General features: G+C 39.8%; 1 protein-coding gene across 5 annotated transcripts; it reads right to left on the reverse strand.

Annotated features, from left to right (window-relative positions):
- Positions 1-387: 387 nt before the first annotated feature.
- LOC136233114 (uncharacterized) lies at positions 388-7,291 on the reverse strand. Of its 5 annotated transcripts, XM_066022681.1 has the most exons (8): positions 6,933-7,288; positions 6,621-6,695; positions 5,659-5,757; positions 5,303-5,495; positions 4,151-4,240; positions 2,432-2,504; positions 2,114-2,345; positions 388-632 (listed from the first exon to the last, which is right to left on the reverse strand). In XM_066022681.1, exons 1-4 carry the CDS (start codon positions 7,016-7,018, stop codon positions 5,330-5,332), a joined length of 426 nt encoding a protein of 141 aa, XP_065878753.1. In that variant the 5' UTR covers positions 7,019-7,288; the 3' UTR covers positions 388-632; positions 2,114-2,345; positions 2,432-2,504; positions 4,151-4,240; positions 5,303-5,329. The 5 variants fall into 5 exon arrangements, with proteins under 5 accessions (XP_065878753.1, XP_065878755.1, XP_065878754.1 ...); XM_066022683.1 differs by lacking the exon at positions 6,621-6,695 and having other exon boundaries at positions 6,933-7,291; XM_066022682.1 differs by lacking the exon at positions 5,303-5,495 and having other exon boundaries at positions 6,933-7,278.
- Between the last annotated feature and the right edge of the window lie 14,223 nt (positions 7,292-21,514).

Genomic DNA, 21,514 nt, shown 5'->3' on the forward strand with positions numbered 1-21,514 from the left:
GAATTCAAAATGTTTCTAACATTTTAAGAATATTGAAAGCTTCTTGGCATGTAACTTTTTCTATTTCTACACTATCATCATCTGCAGGATTATCTTCTTGCTCATTTAGAGTTTAGGTTTTACATATATAGATAATTGGAAGAGTTTTATGAGAAAAATGTAAACATTAATAATTATAGTTTCAAGTTGTAGTTTGTGTTTCCGACTCATAGATAATTTCAATAGTCTTTTTAATATTTTATAATTTAGTTTAAATTTCTACGTAAATTTCCCTATGATTATAGGCTATTTGACATTAATACATTATGCTATTCCTAAAAACAGACCATAAGAATCTAATTTAAGCTAAATTAGCAAGTTAAATTCAATATCGACCATAGACATTCCTTGTTTAATCACTTGAATATATTTCATAATGTCTCTTAGTTAGTATATACAAGTCAAGTTTGTCCGCTGTCACAGTTCCGTCTGAAGTTTCTAATCTTGTTCCGCCCTATACATACCAGTCAGGATAGCCAATTGATTAATCAAAACTAAGTATGGATTCATAGTACGGTGGACGACCAACCATGTATCCATGGCAGGATGAAATTTCTCATTTGGCGGGCAAAATATACAACCATGGTTGAATCCTGCACGACCGTTTATCGGTCAAGGTTAGTATCAATTCACATCGACGAAAACAGAGGGATTGCTTGAATATACACCTATGTTGCACGGTCACAGAAACACAGAAACACTACTATAGAGAAGTGTCCGTGCAACATAGATATACACGTATACAAAAATTGCTATGAAGTTTGCACTAATGTCAGCGAAAAAGTCTACAGGTTATGGAATTTAATCGCATCTGTTAGCTGCAAACCGACGAATACACACTTAATTTGTAATGTGCTAAGGTAGGATTGTCAATTTCTAACACGAGAATACGACTCATGTCATTTATATTAGGGATAAAGACCAAATTTAACCCTAACATTTGAAAGGAAGTGCAGATTTAACTTTAACATTTCCAAGCAAGATCAATTTTAGCTCTACGTTATAAAAAATTAGAAAAAAACGCTTGCACTGGTATTTAACTGTCACTTTAGACCTCTGAAATATCAATTATGTCTAACATATTTAGTGTATTACTAACAAAATTATAAAAATTCTATTAAAATGTTAAAAACTAAATCTGCTGCTAATGACAAAAAAAATTTGGGTAAATTACACCCATGACTACTGAACTTTACCCATTTTAACATTGTGGCCATTGAACTTCAAATCTTAACAGTATGACTACTGAATTTTACACTTTTTAACACCGGTAGTCACTCAACACATCAAAACGACCGTTGACAGCTTCAAAATAAAAATTTCGAAGAGTTAATGATATTTAAGGAACTTTAATTCTTGAAAATTTTCGTTTTGAGGTCATTTAGATGTTGTTCGGTTAGGAGGGAGAGATTGAATTTTTAGAGAGAGAAAGCTCCAAACAATGTGATTTTGGAAAATAAAAAATGTGGTTTCATGTTAAATGTCATTCTGAACAACTTTAATTCTTGAATATTTTCAATTTGAGGTCATTAACGGCCATTTTGAGGAGTTAGTTAAAGTTGAGTGGTCACCAGTATTAAAAAGTATAAAGTTCAGTGTTCATACCATTAAGAATTAAAGTTCAGTTGCCACAATATTAAAATGAGTAAAGTTCACTAGCCATGGGTGTAATTTACCCCAATTGTTTTTGTCGAACTGCCTAAAATATTTATTGTGTTGTTAATATAGTTACAAAAAAAAAACTAACAAAAAACGTGTGAAACTGCTTCAATTTATCAATAAACTTGTTTGGAAGGTTTGATGTGACAGTCAAACCAGTTTTTTCAAATTATCGATAACGCAGTGCTCATTAGGGTTAAACTTGCACCATTTCATACGCCAAAGCTAAATATGCACTTAGCTTGAAACGTTAGGGTTAAATTTGACCCTTATTCCTTTATATCACAAACAATCACGTGGAACATAGAAATACACATAACATGATTATGACACGATAACCCATTGTGACACCCCTATACCAAGGGGAAAGACCGGAAACAGAACAAATGAAAGCAAACAATAATATGCGCATTACCGGGATCATCACTAGGCTCAAATGTAGAACAGTATTTGACATTAATTTCCTTGGAATCATCATCTTGCAACAGTTCAGCAAAGAAGTGTTTTGGAGAGACATCATTGCAGTCAGCATTCTTCGGTTTAGCAATGAAGCTGAGATGACCCCATAATTCATAATTCTTGGCTCCAGGTAAATCTAATCTCGAATAATTTAAATACAAGGCTTCTACGGTTACAAACTCCGTATCCTAACAAACAAAGTTGAAGATTAGAAATGATTTCACAACATATGAAAGAGAGAACACATGGGTATGAATATCTAAAAGATGCAAACCTGGCTCTTCTAGTAAAATTCCAACGCTTTCTTCGCATATTTAAGGTTCATAATCTTGGTGAGTGTGTGATACCTGTATTGGTCAAATCATAGTAAAAGTTGAGCAGATGCAATAAAACCTCAACGAGTCAGGTTGGTTCGCAAACTGTTCAACCTTGTCTCAGTCAAAACTCGTCTCGATAAAGCTCGGTTCGAGACATTCACAAGCCAAGCCGAGCTTCCTTAAATTCGACTAGAAAACTCACGAGCAGACTCGATTAATTTTTTAATTACTATATATATATATATATGTAATTAAAAATATATATTTCTCATTTTCTTATATGCATATTGCAGTTTAGGTTTTGTTTGATGCTACAATTAGGGGTGTCAATGAGCCAGGGTGGTTTGTAAACTGTTCGAACTTGGGTCGGTCAAAGCTCAACTCGAGTTCGGGAGCGGCTCGAGATATTCACGAGGAAGCTAAGCCAAGCTTTCTTAAATTCTACTCGAAAGATCGCGAACAGGATCGATTTAATATATATAATTTCAAATAAAATAAACAATGAAAGGAAAAGAATAATTATCTTAAATTAACCATAAAAGGATATAAATAAATTCAATTTATTTTAGACCGAAAAAAGCATTTAAATTTCTTTGGACCCTAATTAAGTTTTTTTTTTAATTGAAGTCCAATATCAATTTTCATCCTAACTTTTTAACCTTTTTTACAAAAGTCAGTTTCAAAAATGTATGAAGTTTTATTCCTATCAATTTTATTCTGCTTTTTAACATTTTGTCAATTTTATTTAATACGTTAAATTTGTTGTAAACTTAAAATTATATGGTTGTAGGAATTTTTTTATAATGGATCCAGACCCGTATTGGTCCCATCCATTCAGATGATGTCACATCATTCCAACCGGTGATATGCGATCATCTGAGTGGATGGACTAGTAGTGGTCCCGGACTTTTATGTTAAATTTGAATTTGTTAGCGACTATATTTCTTTAATCTTATAAGTTTGCTTAAATTTGTTGTTAATTATATGTCAAATTTGTTTTAAGCTTAAATTTGGTTTTGTAAACTTAAAATTATATGGTTGTACGGAAAATTCTACAATGGACCGGGACCAGCAATGGTCCCATCCATTCAGATGAGGTCACACCATTCCAATCGCGCATCATCCGAGTGGAGGGACGAGTACTGGTCCCGGTCCATTATAGAATTTCTATGGTTGTAAGCTTTTATCTTAAATAACATCTATATTTCTTTAATCTTATAAGTTTGTTTAAATTTATTGTCAATTGTATATTAAATTTGTTTTAAGTTTAAATTTGATAAAATGCTAAATCATATACCATTGAATAAATTAAAATCGAGCCGTTCACGAGCTTTTCTTGAGTCGAGCCTATCTCGAGCTCAAACCGAGCCTAAAATTATGGGCTCGTCGAGCTTTGAGCTTCGAGCCGAACGTATCTCGAGCTTAAAACTTCTAGGCTCGACGAGCTTCGAGCTTGAGCCGAGCCCGATCTCTCCGATTCTTGAGCTAAGCTGAGCCGAGCCTGCTGCCTATGTTGGGTATCGGTTCGACTCGTTAACACCTCCACATACAACTCATAGTTTCTCCTTTTCTATACCAATTGTGAATGCAAAATCCCATAAACAGATGCACAAGATAATGAAAATCCAAATCCCAGCAAGCAGTGAAGCATTTAATTGGAAATTAGAGAACCTTACATATCGATATCACTCATCGAATATTTGTACGGGTTAGGGTGGAACGGTCTTATTGTCTTTCGTCGAGTGCCATAAACTCCACCATACACTCTACAATTGCAGAACAACCCAAATGAAAAACACAAAGTGATGCAGAAGCTTTTCAGAATACAGCAATATAGAAGGAAACACCAAACCCGACGACAACAAGGTCTACTTGACGTGAATTCGTGAAACGTTTTTGGGTTAAGGATCAGTTTGGAGTAGAGAAGCAAACAATTTATAAAATTATACTACATTTCAAACAAATTTTAATTTTAGGGTAGTCAACCTATCCGTCCGGGAATTAAAATTCCGGAATGTCAGAAATTTATCCGTGACCTAAAGTCCCGGACAAGTTTTTTTTTCTGAAAAAAAGGCATGTTGGTGAACGTACAATGTAGGAAGGAGCTGCTTGAGAAAATGGTGTCCAGGAGATTTACATGCTCTCTGTTCCCAAACTATGTGTGCTTTTTTGCAAGTCCCGGACAGAGCCAGATAAATTTCTTCCATTCCGGGATTTTGACTCCCGGACGGATGGGTTTACTACCCTAAAATTAAAGATTTTATAAATTGTTTGTTTCTCTACCCCAAATTGATCCTTAACCCAAACCTTTTCTATACCAATTCTGACTGCCAAAGAACAAGTAATCAGATGGTAGTTTTGATTCATCAAAGCCTAGAACCCAGCTCACCCATGCTAAAAGTCTATGCGACATGAATTCACGAAACCTATGTTGCACGGAAACTCTTCGTCACCAGCATTTCCGTTTCTTTTCCGTTTCCATTAAAGAAACAACGTTTCCCGGTCTCCATTTCCGTTTCCGTGCAACATAGCACGAAGCCGTTTGCAAGAATCTTTCACAAAGTTATACCTGAAACCGTTTCCATTAAAGAAACAACATTTCCCTCCATTTCAATTTCCGTTTCCGTGCAACATAGCACGAAGCCTTTTGCAAGAATCTTTCACAAAGTTATTCCTGAAATATTATCTATCTACTAGTAATCAGGATTTGGTTTGTTACCGGACCATGGCACCTGACTCACCAAATATAACAGATCAACTACTTCGTTCAATCACAAAGCCAAAGTAATCAGAATTTCATCTTCTATCAGATGGTATTTTTTATTTACCAAAGCCTAGAACCCAGCCCAGCCATGCTAAAAGTCTATGCGACATGAATTCACGAAACCTATATTGCACGGAAACTCTTCGTCACCAGCGCCATTTCCGTTTCTTTTCCATTTCCTAGCTATATTATCTAGCATTTCCGTTTTCGCTTCCATAGCACGAAACCTTTTGCAAGAATCTTTCACAAAGTTATCCCTGAAATATTATCTATCTAAGAATCAGGATTTGGTTTGTTACCGGACCATGGCACCTGACTCTCCAAATATAACAAATCAACTACTTCGTTCAATCACAAAGGTTGACACAGACCAAAATTCGAAACCCTAACAATCAGCGAAGCAATTAATTTATAAATTACCTAGAGGCACGCTCCTTCTTGACTCTCTTACGCTTGACTTGGTGACACTCGGAGCCTCTACCCATCTCTCCTTCAGAGACATCAGTTCCTCTTTGCACCCTTGAATTGCAGAACACACCAAATAAAAAGCACAGATTAAATATAAACATGTGATGAGAAAGGTTTCCAGAACACAGCAATAAGAAGAAAACATCAAACCATATGACCAAATCATGCTAAAAGCCACAACAATAAGGTCTTCTTGAGATGAATTAACGAAACTATGTTGCACGGAAACTCTTCTTCATTACCATTTCCACGTTTCCTATTTCCACGTTTCGTGTCCGTTTCTGTTTCCGTTTCTTTTCTGTTTCCATTACCGTTTCCTAGCTAATTTTTCTTAGAAATAGCGTTTCCTGGTACCAGTTTCCGTGCAACATAAACCTTCTGCCCTAATTTTCACAATGTTTTTTCAAATAAAAGCGGGAACGGAAGCGGGACATCCAACTAGGTTGGCACCCCACACCCCGAAAAAGCTCAGCCCCGAATCAAATGAAAATAAAGAGTAAAATAGGTAGAGTTTACAAAGAATGAAAAGAATGAACCTATCTAACACGAAAGTGCTCCAGACCAGGGGAGTCATCAAAACATTTTCACAATGTTATCAATCAATAAAAGGGCGGCCAGGTGCACTACACGTCCCCGCTAAGTGAGACTCCGAGAAGGGATCCCACCACAAGGATGTATTGGGGGCAAACCTTCCCCAGCCTTTTTTTTTTTGGAAAGAGCCCGGCTCCTAAGACTTGAAGAGGTCACACAACAACAACGTCTACCCTGTGCCAATGCTCACCCTCAATATTATCAATCAACATTACTAAATAATCGGGATTTCATCTGTAATCAGACCGTGGTATTTTGAATCACCAGAAATCAAAACCCTAAGAATTCAGTGAAGCAATTGAATTAGAAATTAGAAACTTTACCAAGAGGCACGCTCCTTCTTGACTCTCTTACGCTTGACTTGGTGACGCTCGGAGCCTCCTTGAGAATCATCGGCTCTTCGTTTCACCATTTAATTGCAGAACAAACCAAATAAAAAGCACAGATTAAACATAAGCATGTGATGCGAAAGGTTTTCAGGCTAAAATCAGGCTAAAATCACAACAACAAGGTCGAATTGACATGAATTGATGAAACCTTTTGAACTAAATTTTGACAAGGAAGTCAATTAAAATGATAAACTAATTAGGTTTCTTCTGTAATCAGACATTTGATTCATAAATAAGAAAGTTTACCTAGAGACACGCTTCTCCTTCACTCTCCTATGCTCCGATCCTTTACCCATCTCTGATTTAGAGGAATCGATTCGTCTTTGCGACATTCAATTTGCAACTAATGAAAGCCTTTTCAGGACACAGTATGGTTTTGCTCTTCCTTGAGAAGAAATTTGAAGTCGAAATTAGTGATTGAGATGCCTTAATCTCAAACACTAATTTCGATTTGAACTGTTAAGCAATACAAAGGTTTAACTATCAATTTTTCCCTCGCACTAAATGCATTGTAACATCCCCTTAAATGCATGGTAACGTTTTTCTTGCTCTTGGTGTTCTTCTCCTCTTGAATGCATATCTTAATTCATTTCATCTTCCTCCCTTATTAAGGGTCTGTTTGTTTTATACGATGTTTGTTGTTACTGTTTTGCTGTTTCCTGTTACGATTTGCTGATTGAAAAGGCTGCTGTTCCAAAAAGGAAAAGGCTGCTGTTCCAAAAAGCCTGCTTTTATAAAAAGCTCATTTTCGACTACAAAAGGCAAACAGAAGGTGTCTAACCAAACACCCCTAAGGATAACTTACATCCATGACGGCTGAACTTTACACATTTTAACATTACAGGCACTCAACTTCAATTATTAACAAAATGGCTAACATGATAGCCACTCAACTTTAAGTAACTCCTCAACCGACCTTTAGCGATCACAAAATAAAAATATTCAAAAGTTAAAGTTGTTCAGAACGAGGTTTACTATGAAACCATATTTTTTATTTTCTAAAATCACATTTTTTGGAGCCTATATGCAATAAGATATATTCAAGATTCAGTCTAAACCATAAAGAAATAATAGAAGAATAGATGAAGACTCGCAAGGGATGAAGAAGATTCTGATAGAAGATTTGTAATAATAGGAAGAATTTTTTTGCATTTCCAAACTTCGACAAATTTTCTTTAGCCATTATTGCGAAAGTGGGAGCTTTTGGGTGTAGCGGGAAAAAGTTCGTCGGTCAAAGTCATGCAAGTCCGAGATTGGAAAGCAATGGAATGGTAGTTGAAATTGAATCAATTTTTCAGTGATTTCCAGCAGGGTTCAAAAGAGAGTGGAGATCAGTTTGCGAGTCAAGCGAGCGGTCGACTTAAGCTGAACCTTGGTTGTCTTTTGGGGGAAAAGTGAAGATCTCTTCGTGGGAAGCCAACCCGATCAACGAGGATGTTGATCATCCAAAGTCATGTGACTGTAGGCAAATCTCGATCCTAGGCATCGGCAAAAGCGTTGGCTAAAGCAGCGACAAGGCGTCGAAGAAGATCGGACCCAATGTCAATGAGGATTAGGGCAGTTGAACGATGAGTGGTGATTAGAACATATGAATGTCCACAGGTCGTGGGCTTGGACTCAGCATAAGAAACACTATAGGGGGGACAGGGTCTCTGGCGTTAGATTTTCGCCAACCCTTGGGCCAGTTGTCGGGACTGATTTAAGTGATCCACCCTACTCCACTAGGAACTATGAGAGTCAGGCATTCAGTGTTTGGGAAGGGAGGTGGATGTCTCCGTTAGGTGGAATCACGATGGACACTTTGGGTGGACCCAAAGTGCGAGTCCTTTCTATACCGAGGTTTAATCAAGGGAATCCCCTCCAAGATGGAATACAGACGAATTGACGGGACCCTTGAGACTTAAAAGGGATAGACCCATTCGGATGGTGTTGGCTGACCGAGGATTCAGGCAGTTCTTGACGCCACACGGGGCTTTGGCCCGAACTCAGACATGGTCTTGTGACAAGTAAATCAATTGTTAATGGGACCATTTGTGGTATTACAACTGTTTCAGGGCCTGTTTGTGGCATTACAGTTATTGTAGGGGCTGATTATGGCGTTGCAACTGTTGTAGGGTCTGATTGTGGATTTAAAGTTGGTGCAGGGGTTGTGTGTGGAATTAAAACTAGTGCAGGGGCTGTTTGTGGAAAGAAAGATGGTACAAGATCTGATTGTGGTGTTACACGAGGCTGTTGGCAAGGATTTGTCAAGTTTGGCAAGCAAAATGTAAGTGGTGGCTGACAGGGGATTATAGCTTGAGATGATGTCAACTGTTGAATCGAATTAGGCACTGTAATTGTCTTATGCCTTGGTATCAACTCTGATTGTATTTGAGGAGGTATGGCTGTGAAAGGTTCTCTAACAGATGGAAATGTAGATGTAAGTGTTTTGAATGTTTGATTGACTTGTGAAAGACGACATGACTCATGCTCTAACTCTGGATAGGGAAACTCCTGTTCATTGAAAACAACATGGTGTGAGACAAAGAGTTTATTTGTAAGCAATTCATAACATTTATAACCCTTGTGAACTTTATTATAACCAAGAAAGATACACTTTCGAGACCGAGGAATTAGTTTATTCGAATTATAAGGGCGAAGCCAAGGAAAACACAAATAACCAAACGGAAGAAACATGTTGTAATCAGGAATTACACCGAACAATTTTTCATACGGAGTAGAAAAATTTAACAAGTGAGTAGGTAAGCGATTAATCACATACATTGCACATTCAAACGCATAGGTCCAAAATTCATTTGGTAATTTGGCATGATGAAATAAAGATAGACCTGTTTCAACTATGTAACGATGCTTGCTCTCGGCACAACCATTTTGTAATGGTGTATAGGAACAAGAGACACGTTGATTGATTCCATTGGCAGTTAAATATTCTGATAAGGCTTGAAATTCACCCCCCCTCGTACAATCGGATAAAATTTTGAATTGATCAATTAAAGAATTTTTCAACAAGTGTTCTAAATTTAATGAAAACACTTAATATTTCAGATTTATATCGCAGAAAAAATGGCCATGAAAATTTGCTATAATGATCATAAAATAGCACATAGAAACGATAATTATCATGAGAGGTAAAGGGAGCAGGTCCCACACATCTGAACAAATTAATTCCATCGGATTAGAAGCAAAAAAATCAGACTTAGGAAAAGGAAGTCGGTGAGCTTTACTAACACAACATGAATCACACAAAGTTGGATTTTTTATTTCCACTAAATGCAATCTTATTCAACGAAAGAGTTCTCTTAACAAATGGAAAATTGGCATGTCCTAATCTAGCATGCCCTAAAGGAAGACTGATATTAAAGGTTCGAACTTGACAAGGCAAGAATGATGGTAGTGACATGGTATAGAGACTATTCTTATGCGTTTCTCGATATATCTCCCTCCTTATCTTCAAATCCTTCAAAATAAAATAATTAGCAAAAAAACTCAATAGAAATAGGATTTGAACAAGTAAGGGAAGAAACTGACAACAGATTATTGACAGTTTTAGGGACATGTATAATATCTTTAAACTGAACGGATGTCTAAGAAACTGGAAATTTAGAATGACCAATGTGAGAAATAGGGATAGTGTTACCGTTACCTACTGTAACCTCTTTGGGACCATTGTATTTTGAATGGGCATGGAGATTATCCAAATCCGCACTATGATGATGAGTCGCGCCGGAATCAACAAGCCAACTGGTGGAGCTGTTGTTAGAGGTGGTGGCTATGTTTGATGATGGTTTAAAATTACCATGAGTATTGCGGCTGAATTTAGGTGATGGACACTGTTGAGAAATATGTCATGCACCTTTGCAATTATGGCAATACATAAAGCTCATATCAAGAGGTGCAAACATAGTGGTACTGTTGTGATTGGAAAAGCTGCTAGAAAAATTCCCTCGGCCACATCCTCTACCACGGTTATTATTCCTATCAGAATAATTCACAGATGGAGAAAAAATAGGTGTGGCTGATGTAGATTAAATCGATCTGAGAGTTTTAATCGTAAACTCACAAAGATTACAAACTTCTCTAGCTAAACTAGAAGGTTGAATAAACCCAAAAGGATGATATCCTTGCTCCAATGGAGGCTTCAAATTCAATATTCATCAAAAGTTGTGAAACATTACAAAATAAGGAGAATATATACTCCTTCCAAATAAAGACAAAAGAATAAAAGGCCTCCCCTAGGGTTACCAACAACAAAGGAACCAAAGGGGTAAGGTAGGAATTACATAAAGATAGATAAAAGAGTAATTAAGTTAAATGGCAAAGTAGTAAATAGTTAAATGGCAAACAGTAAATAGAAGGTGGAAGATATTGTTCCTAACAAGAAGAACTTTGGGAGGAAGTATTCCTCAACCCAGGTATGCCCCGCGTACCCTTACTCACGCCCTGCGTGGTTGTGTCTCTAGGCTTGGTGGCTCTTGTTGGGCATTCATACGCGTGCCGTCCCTGGCAGTACGCCCCGCGTACTTGACCTCCTGGGCGGAATTCTCCTCAAAATACTGCTCCACGCTTGGCGCCTCGGAAGGCACGCCCCGCGTACATGACCCACTAGGCTGTTCCCCTGATATTGGGTTCTTCACGCCCCACGTCCCCTTACGTGCGCCCCCACGTATTCGGCTTCTCACGCTTGATCTTGTCTCCCTCGGTCAACTCTCTCCGGGTCTCGTCTTTAGGTTCCGGTTCCGCCTCCGGAGGACGGATGCCCTCATCATACTCTCCTTCTTTTAAAGAGTTGGACCCCAACTCAATGATAGAACAAGGATGACTCACTCCCAAGTATGATGTTCCGCTCACCCCACTAGCAATACTCTTCTCTTGGTTCGCGTGGCCCGTTACTAGCAATCCGACGGGCTGCCCAACGCTTGTATCTTCTAGCGGCGTTGGTTCTCGGCTAGGGCATACACTCAATGCGGCTTTATTTTCCCCCTTAGTAGGACCCGTCAACGGCGTGAGAATGTACTTGGCCCCATCTTTGAATACGGTGTACGTGTTGTCCCTCCCCGCATGTGAGGCATCACGATCGAATTGCCAAGGTCTCTCAAGGAGCAAGTGATACACATCCATCTCAACCACATCAGACATAACCTCGCCATGATAGGCCCCAATAGAGATAGGAACCTTGCACCGGTGAGTGACATTAAGCTTCTCCCCCTCTTTAATCCAACCCACTCGATACGGATTTGGATGTGGCTCGGGCACTAAGCTGAATTTACTCAAAGCGGTTTTGCTAAGGATGTTCTCTTGACTTCCGCCATCTACAATCAACTCACATTTCAATCCGTGGATTAGACCTCTAGTCCTAAACAATTGGTGCCTCGGGTCATGTTCTTGTTCTACCGTCATAATAACTCTCTTCACAACATGAACTCCCCGGTCATCTCCGGATGATCCGCTATCCACGGGCTCACAATACACCCCCTCGTTTCCTCCATACTCATCATCCTCGTACCTTTCAACCATATTAGCGCTCCTCCTTTTTGGACATTCATTCGAGCGGTGGCCCGGTTCATTGTATCGAAAGCACTTAAACGGAGCCGGTTTGGTGTACGGGTTATTGCCCTTAGGATGGGCGGCTGTCCTAAAGGGTCGCACATCTCCGCTAGGTGATTTTCCCCCACTCAAGACTTTAGTGCCACTTGAACTAGCACCACCTTTTTCCTTGTCCACTCCTTTGGACTCTTCTCTCTCCTCACATGCTTCCTCAATCCCTGGCCTCCGATACCCATCACGTGCTCTAACATTCAATTGAGACTCGGCCTTCAAAGCTAGATTCCTTACGTTTTGAATCCGGATTACCATTTGTGTCCCAATTCGGTCTTGAATATTATATCGTAGCCCCTCTAGATACCTTGAAGTCTTTTGGCTTTCGGTTTCCGACAAGTTAGCCCATGCTGAAAGCCTTAAGAACTCCGAAGTATACTCATGCACGCTCCTAGCCCCTTGTGAGCAATTCTGGTAGGAGCTGTAGATATACTACTCGTAGTCGGGTGGCAAAAATCGTTCTCTCATCATCGATTTCATCCTCCGCTAAGACCTAATCGGTTCCCTTCCTCCTTTTCTCCTCTCTTCCTTCACATTATCCCACCATACCGAGGCTCCCCCTTTCAATCTATAGGCCACTAACTGAACTCTTCTATCTTCTGATATGCCCGCATAGTCGAAGAACCTCTCCACCTTAAGCAACCAATCAAGGAACCCCTCAATATCGAGTTCCCCTCCAAATGAAGGTAGATCAACTTTCAATTTAAAAGCATCGTCTCCATACCCAACCCTTCCATTCGTTTCGTCCCTATATCCGCCCCTATCAATGGCATGACCCCCATACGGATCATTCATCCCATAATTTCCCCTTCTGTGACCACCTACATCATCATCATTCAAAATATCCACATTCCCGGCACGCACATGCACGGGACCAACAACATCATTCACATGCATATCATTCCTATGCCTATCATTCAAAGCATCATCATCCATTCTAATCCCCATATTTCTAGCAATCTTAGGCATCTCAAAATCGTCAAATAGATCTCCATCGCTATCACTATCAACATTCCTAATGTTCACGGGATTAGTTCGTCTTACCTCTTGAACCCGAGGGTCCATAGTTTGGGGTGCATATGTTCTCCTTGGTGGCGGTGTCGGTTGTCGGTCAAGTAGAGGTCGGGCTTGCTCTTCTTGCCATCGGTGAGGTCCTCCGGTTAAAAGAGCTTGAGTATTGCGGTTTGCGATCTTTAGCTCTTCAAGGGCGAGAAGAATATCTCGGGTACTCGTGTCGTGATTCTCCTCTAACGTTCTTAGGGACTCCGTTAGATGTTTCACGTTGCCTTCTAGCACATCAACTCGTTGCTTCATGGATCTGGTGGTTTCGTTTGTGATACGTGGTTGAACCATTTCCGAGAAGAAGTCTCCAGGAAGGAAAACGACTCGGCTCTGATACCAACTGATGTAAATTAAATCGATCTGAGAGTTTTAATCGTAAACTCAGGGTAAATTTCATCAATGGTGTACAACCTTTACCCTATTTCACACTTTGGTGTACAACCTTCAATTTGTCTCAGTAATATATATGAACTTATAGGTGACCTCCCACTTTGGTGTATGGCCGGTTAAAATGACCGGTCAACCCAAAGTCTGTTGAAACACCTTTCCACATGATTTTGATTTGACAAAATTATTTGAGTATATGATTAAAAAATATTCTAAACACACTAAGTTTAAATGCTTTGATTTATTACACTAATGTGTTTGTTCAATGTTGAGCTAAATTGTTTATAAGACATAAAGACTAAAAGCCTAAAGGCCCAAAGGAAAGTCAAAGGCCCAAGACAACTCGGCCCGTGTAAACAAAACGCTGTCGTTGTGGACAAAACGCAGCTCAACATGAAGAAGGATCTGGAAGACTTTCTTTATCTACTTCAGAATGAAGCTGCTGAGTTGGACGACAAAGAGTACAAGACAGCAGCTGAGCAAGGAACAACTTCAAGACAAAGTATTTCTACTTTGGGTAAAGTTAAGAAGACACAGAAAGCTGTCTGGAAGACTTTGCCATAAAAGGCGAAACATTCTACCTGTCTATCTAAAAGCTGCTCAGCACTGACCGAAGACAGAAGATACAATAATCTGATTGGCCAACGGCACTGAGCGTGTACTGAGTGACAACGACATCAAGCTGTTTCCCTCCAACGGTTATTTCAACCGATACCTCAAGTGTCACTATAAATAGGCCTTTCAGTTGCTTCATTCGTAGCAGATCTTCAACAAGCCATTACGCTGACCAAATTTCTACTTGAAGAATCTGTGTGAAAAAGCAAAGCAAATACTTACACCAATTTCCATATTATTGTGTAAAAGTCTAGAGAGATTATCCAATCATCTAAAGTGTCTTAGCAATTGTTGTTTATGACAAACTTATTATCATTTCTAGAATTAGAAAGGAGAGGCTGAGTACTCGGTTATAGTACTCAGCAATAGAATAGGAGTGAGTAGAGGTATAGAGGAAGGTACTCTTGTTATACTCAGCTTCTTGTTGTAAAAGGTTTGATGCTCTACCGTTAAAGAGCTCAGTAGAGAATTCGAAAGCTCAGAACGTGTTACGGGGATAGGACGTAGGCATAGAGGCCGAACCTGGATAAATCTGCTGAGTAACATCGTTCTAACCTTAAACTCCTTTAATATATATATATATATATATATATATATATATATATATATATATTGCTTGCTTAAACAAAACTGACCAAGTAAAGAGGTCACGCTGAGTTGTGTGCATTGAGTATCTGAGTTCAGGAATAGACTCAAGTGCTATCTCCTGACTCAAAGAAAAAAGCTGACTTAGTCACCAGTTGACTAAGCTAGTGTCTTACTTCACTCAGCGCGCTGTGTAATTCCTTTTCAAAGTAAAAGAAGTCAGCCTTAACGTACTAAAATTTTAAATAGTTCTTATCCCCCCCCCCCTTGGAACTAACCTGTTACGTTATAAGGGACCAACAAGTGGTATCAGAGCTTAAAAGCTCTCTGTGAAAGGTTTAACTACCTTGAGTTGATCCCCACTATGGCTGAAAACAGCACTCGGTTTCTCCCAGGAAACCAGACAACTCAGATCTTACCTGAGGGGCTATCCATTACTCGGCCTCCCCTATTCTTCGGGTCTAACTACACCTTTTGGAAGAATAGGATGAAAAACTTTATTCAGGAAACAAATATGAGTGCATGGCTTTCAATAGTCCAAGGCCCATTTGTTCCTGTTGAAGTTGTGGCTGGCCAAACAGTTGTCAAAGCTGAGGCCAAATGGACAGAAGATGATCTCAAGAAGCTACAAAACCACGCTTTGGCTATAAACATGCTTCACTGTGCGCTTGATGCTGCAGAATATAACAAGATTTCAGGTTGTGAGTCAGTGCAAGAGATCTGGAAGAAGCTGGAGGTCACCTACGAAGGAACCAATAAAGTGAAGGAGTCCAAGGTGAACCAGCAGATGAGACTATACGAGCTGTTCGAAATGAACGATGATGAAGGAATCTCTGACATGAATGCAAGGTTTACAAACATCATCAACGAGCTCAAGAGACTTGGGAAGATCTTCACTGAGGAAGAACAAGTCAAGAAGATTCTTAGGAGTCTTCCTAAAAACTGGCAAGCAAAGAAGATCGCTATTGAGGAAGCTCAAGACTTAACCACCTATAAGTATGATGAACGCATCGGCTCACTACTGACCCATGAGATCTCGATGAAGAATTTCGAGGTGAAGGAAAAGTCTGAAGACAAGAAGCAAAAGTCTCTTGTCATGAAAGCTGACTCCACTGATGGAAGCTCAACAGACGATGAAGAGATGGCTATGTTTACCAGAAAGATGAAAAGGCTGTTCAAAAAGAATGACAAATATTCTAAGAAGCTTTATAAAAAGTTTGTTAAGTACAAAGCTGACTCCAGCGACAGCAAGTACAAGAAGGACAGCTCAAAGCCCATTACTTACTTTGAATGTCATCAAACTGGCCATATCAAGTCAACCTGTCCCTCGCTGAGGAAAGAAAGAAAGAACGGCAAGAAGGCAATGGTGGCAACCTGGAGTGATAATGATGATTCATCATCATCTGAAGCTGATGCCACTGAGTCAACGAAGATTTGTTTCATGGCTGACGAACTTGCTGAGCTATGTGCTTCTGAGCATGCTGACCCATCCATTGCATCTGATGATGAAGAACATTCAACTGAGGTAATATCACTACCCTTGCTCAGAAATGAAATGGTTAATGCCCTGAGTGACCTTTACACACTTGTCAAAAAGTGTAATAAAAAGGTTAGAGCACTCAGCAGGCGATGTGACGAGGTTGAGGAGGTCAAACTGAGTGACTTTCGATATCTTCTTCAGGACAACTCAGATTTGCATAGTAACATTGGAATTATGCAAAAGTTTGTCTCTGATGTCCAATCAGATTCTAAGAAACTGAGAAAGGACGTCACATCCATTCAGAACCAACTAAAGGTTCCAAACAAAAGAAATATTCCTCTGAATACTCAGTACCGAAGTACTGGTCAACAGAGATGGAATCCTCAGCGGAATGTCTAGTGTGACTTCTGTGGGAAGAAAGGACACACCACAAACGTGTGCTGGCACGCTCAGTACTGGGGTGCTGACCAGTCAGTGAGACATCCTAAACGGAAGGTCAGCTGTGACTTCTGTGGAAAGAATGGCCATACTGTCCAAGTATGCTGCCATAAAATAAAACATGATGCTTTACCTGTTGAACCTAACAAGCAAGGACCCAAAAAGAATTGGGTACCTAAAAGTAACTAGTTACATTGCAGGTAAGCCTGAGGTGTGCTGGGAAGTCAAAGTTGTGGTATATTGACAGCGCATGCTCGAGGCATATGACTGGTGATTAAACTCAATTCATCACATTTGAGCGTAAACGATGAGGAAGCATAAGTTTTGGAGACAACAGAAAGGGTAAGATAGTAGGATCAGGAACCATTGGAGGAAATCCTACTATTGAGTCTGTCTCCCTAGTCAGCGGACTCAAATATAACTTACTCAGCGTAGCTCAGCTATGTGACAATGGGAGAAAAGTTATATTTGATGACACTGGATGTAAAATATTCGAGGGTAAGACTAATGAGTTAATTTTAACTGCCCCTCACATTGATAATGTCTTCATGCTGAACTTAGAGAAAAAGTTTTCAAAAACTGTATGCTTAGTATCAAAGGAAGAAAATTCCTGGCTATGGCACAGGAGACTTGGTCATGTAAGCATGGACCTCCTGGCCAAATTAGCAAGAAAGCAATTGGTTGAGGGACTGCCAGAACTTAAATTTGAAAAAGATCAACTATGCCACGCTTGCCAAGCTGGAAAACAAACCAAACAATCTTTTCATAGAAAAAACATTGTCTCAACTAAGCGTCCATTAGAGTTACTACACTTGGATCTCTTCGGTCCAGTCCAGCCGCTGAGTCTGGGTGGAAGAAGATTTTCCTTGGTCATTGTAGGTGACTTTTCTCGGTACACTTGGATCATCTTGCTGAGTAGCAAGGATGAGACCTTTGAGACATTTTCAAATTTGGTAAGAAAACTTGAAAATGACAAAGACCTAAAATTGGCTCACATCCAAAGTGATAATGGTGGAGAATTCAAGAACCAACAGTTTGTTGAATTCTGTGAAACCAACGGCATTGACCATAATTTTTCTACTCCTAGAACGCCTCAACAAAATGGGATTATTGAAAGGAAGAACAGAACCTTGGTTGAAATAGCCAGGACAATGCTGAGTGAGCATAGGCTTCCAAAGTACTTTTGGGGAGAAGCTGTCAACACAGCGTGCTATATTCTTAATAGGGCTCTTGTTAGACCTATACTAAAGAAAACTCCTTACGAACTTTGGAAAGGACGAAAGCCCAATATTGGATACTTTCGTGCCTTTGGCTGTAAATGTTTTATTTTGAATACCAAAGATAGCTTAGCTAAGTTTGACTCAAAAGCTGATGAAGCTATCTTTTTAGGCTACTCAACAAACAGCAAAGCATACAGAGTTTTCAATAAACGAACTCAAGTTTTAGAAGAGTCAGTACATGTTGAGTTCGACGAAACTAACCCTGTAGGAAGATATCAGCCGCTGACCGAGGATGATCCACACTCAGTACCCGCTGATCAAGATACAGCCGCTGAGTCATTCCTTTAAGGGCTGACCAAAGGTAAAAGTGAACCTCAAATTGTTTTCACTGACCAGTCTACACCTGCAGAGATTGTTGAAACACATACAACACAAGACATCAATCTACCAAAGGAGATAAGGATACCAAGAGGACACTCAGAGAGTGCTATTCTTGATGCCGCTGAGAATACCCTGATGACAAGAAATCAACTCAGGAGATACCTCAGCAACGTAGCCTTAGTCTCAGTTCAGGAACCAAAGAACTTCGCTGATGCTGAGCACGATGAATTCTGGATGAGCGCAATGTAAGAGGAACTTGATCAATTCAGAAGAAACGATGTATGGGAGTTAGTGCCACATCCAAGGAGTCAGAAGACCATTGGAACAAGATGGGTCTTCCGCAACAAGCTGGATGAACAAGGAAATGTAGTTAGGAACAAAGCAAGACTTATAGCTCAGGGCTACAGTCAGCAAGAAGGTATTGACTACGGTGAGACCTTTGCCCCAGTGGCAAGGCTAGAGGCTATTAGAATTTTATGCGCTTATGCAAGTTATATGAACTTTAAACTGTTTCAAATGGATGTTAAGAGTGCATTCCTTAATGGAGTTATAAACGAGGAAGTTTATGTTAATCAGCTTCCAGGGTTTGAGGATCCTAAATTCCCAAACCACGTTTATAAACTCAAAAAGGCTCTGTACGGCCTCAAGCAAGCACCACGTGCTTGGTATGAGAGGCTGACCAGTTTCCTGCTGACTAGAAATTATGTCAGAGGCAAAGCTGATACAACCTTATTCATTAAGAGAAAGGGTAAAGACACCCTGCTGGCTCAAATATATGTTGATGATATTATTTTCGGTGCTACTAATAAGTCAATGTGCAAGGAATTTAGCAAGAAAATGCAGACTGAGTTTGAAATGTCAATGATGGGAGAACTCAACTTCTTCCTTGGACTTCAAATCAAACAAGGGAAAAATGGCATCTTCATCAGTCAAGCTAAATATGCCAATGAGATATTGAAGAAATATGATCTTGAAAATTGCAAGCCAATATCTACTCCTATGGGCACTGACACTGTCCTTTGTGCTGACGAGAATGGTAAGTCGGTAGACAACCAATTATATCGAGGTATGATAGGCTCTCTACTTTACTTAAGAGCGAGTAGACCAGACATTCAGTTCTCAGTATGCTACTGTGCTAGATATCAATCTAACCCTAAGGAATCTCATTACATAGCTGTAAAAAGTATCCTTAGATATTTGCAAAGCTCAGTGAACGCAGGTTTATGGTATCCCAACACTCATGACTTTACACTCATTGGATACACTGACGCTGACTATGGACGAGACAAGCTTGAACGAAAAAGCACATCTGGAGGATGCCACTTCCTAGGGAGCTGTCTTGTATCCTGGATTAGCAAGAAGCAGGCATCAGTAGCCCTGTCTACCACTGAAGTTGAGTACATTGCTGCTGGACACTGTGTTGCTTAAGTCCTATGGATTAAGCAACAGCTTGAAGACTATGGTGTTCAAACAAAGACAATTGAGGTCAAATGTGACAACAAAAGTGCAATTGATCTATCAAAGAACCCAATTCAGCACAGCAGAATGAAGCATGTCAACATCAGACATCACTTCATTAGAGACCATGTACTCAAGGGTGAGATCAAGCTGACCTATGTCCCAACGGATGAGCAGCTTGCGGATATCTTCACGAAGCCACTGGCTCGTGAGCAGTTCAGCATACTGAGAGAAGCCATTGGTATGTTCAATCCTCTTCAGTAAATTCCAGTTCTAAATATAAATTCATACTGAGTGAATTACCATGCTGAATGATTTATGCTATTATTTGCTGAGTGAATAGATGTATGCTGAGTGTTTAATGCTAAATGAATGAATATCACATACTGAGCAAATATGCGCACTGAGTAGTTACCTCAAACTGAACAACAAATTACTTAAATCATCCGTTTGTATAAAACTGGCCACTCAAAATATAGAACGATTAGGATTCTCACACTGAGTAAATTGATCCGTTGCATTGAATGCAAAAGCACGCGTATAGCCACCTAGGATGACGTATGCGCCGAATGTGTCATAAATGCCAAAATTCTTGTCGGTTGAATATCCCAAGGGCAAAACTGACACATGGATTCGATAAGATCCATCTCTCACCTCTATAAATAATGGGCAAATCCCCATTTTGATCTCTTTACGCTTACAGAATTCTCTGGCATAAATATTTTCTCTCTCAAAAACTTCAAATCATTCATATCTTCTCTGCGAAAATAATGAACGATTCAGTAAACATCTCCGATGCCGGTCATCTATCTGCTGGAAACCCTAAGCCTCCTACCCAGCATGATCAAACCAAAGTTACCACACCGAGCAAGAAAACCTAGACTGAGCAAGGTACCTCCTCCAAGGGAAAGAAACCTAAGCAACGAACATATACCAGGGTTTATGAAAATGTTAGGGAATACAAGATTGACTACTCAAGGTGGTTCTCGAAAGAATTTATGGAAAGAGAGCAACCATTCTGTGAGTGGATTTCGAAGAATGGCTGGACCGAGCTGTTCTCAATAAGCTACAATACCTACCCTGGCTTGGTAAGGGAGTTCTACCACAACCTGCGTGTCGCTGATGACAACCAGGACCATTTAGTCACCAAGGTGAAGGACAAAACCATCTTCATCAATCCCACCTACCTAGCCAGCCTTCTGAAACTCAAGAATGAAGGAGCCATTCTTAGGAAGTCTGGAGATCAGGACATTACTGGGTATTCCACTATGTTCTGCAAACCCACTGGCCATGCTGGAAACATCTCCAGTACTTCAATGGGCCAACACCAAAAGATGGCACACTACCTGCTGACCAATTACATCTACCCTAAGATAAATTGCACCAGCTCAGCAACAAACTTTGAGCAATGCTTCATATGGCATATGCTGACCTACAAGCCCATCAACATGCCAGTATTCTTGATAGCCGGTTTTCAAAGAAGCACTGGAACTCTAAGGCTGGGCTCACTCATCACCAAAATCCTCTTGGACCACCGAGTGGACCTATCCAAGGAAACCAAGGGCCGAGGATCAGAAATAACTGCTGCTGCTCTGTTCGCCCTAAAG

This window comes from Euphorbia lathyris, chromosome 6 (genome assembly GCF_963576675.1).
Source record: "Euphorbia lathyris chromosome 6, ddEupLath1.1, whole genome shotgun sequence".
In the NCBI taxonomy this organism is placed as follows: domain Eukaryota; kingdom Viridiplantae; phylum Streptophyta; class Magnoliopsida; order Malpighiales; family Euphorbiaceae; genus Euphorbia; species Euphorbia lathyris.

Excerpts from the sequence above, each read along its gene's own strand:
- LOC136233114 (XM_066022681.1), bottom strand. The coding sequence starts at position 7,018 with ATGTCGCAAAGACGAATCGATTCCTCTAAATCAGAGATGGGTAAAGGA. Across the intron at positions 6,696-6,932 it reads AAGGAGAAGCGTGTCTCTAG|AGCCGATGATTCTCAAGGAG; the intron begins GTAAACTTTCTT and ends GGTGAAACGAAG. Across the intron at positions 5,758-6,620 it reads AAGAAGGAGCGTGCCTCTTG|GGTGCAAAGAGGAACTGATG; the intron begins GTAAAGTTTCTA and ends CTGCAATTCAAG.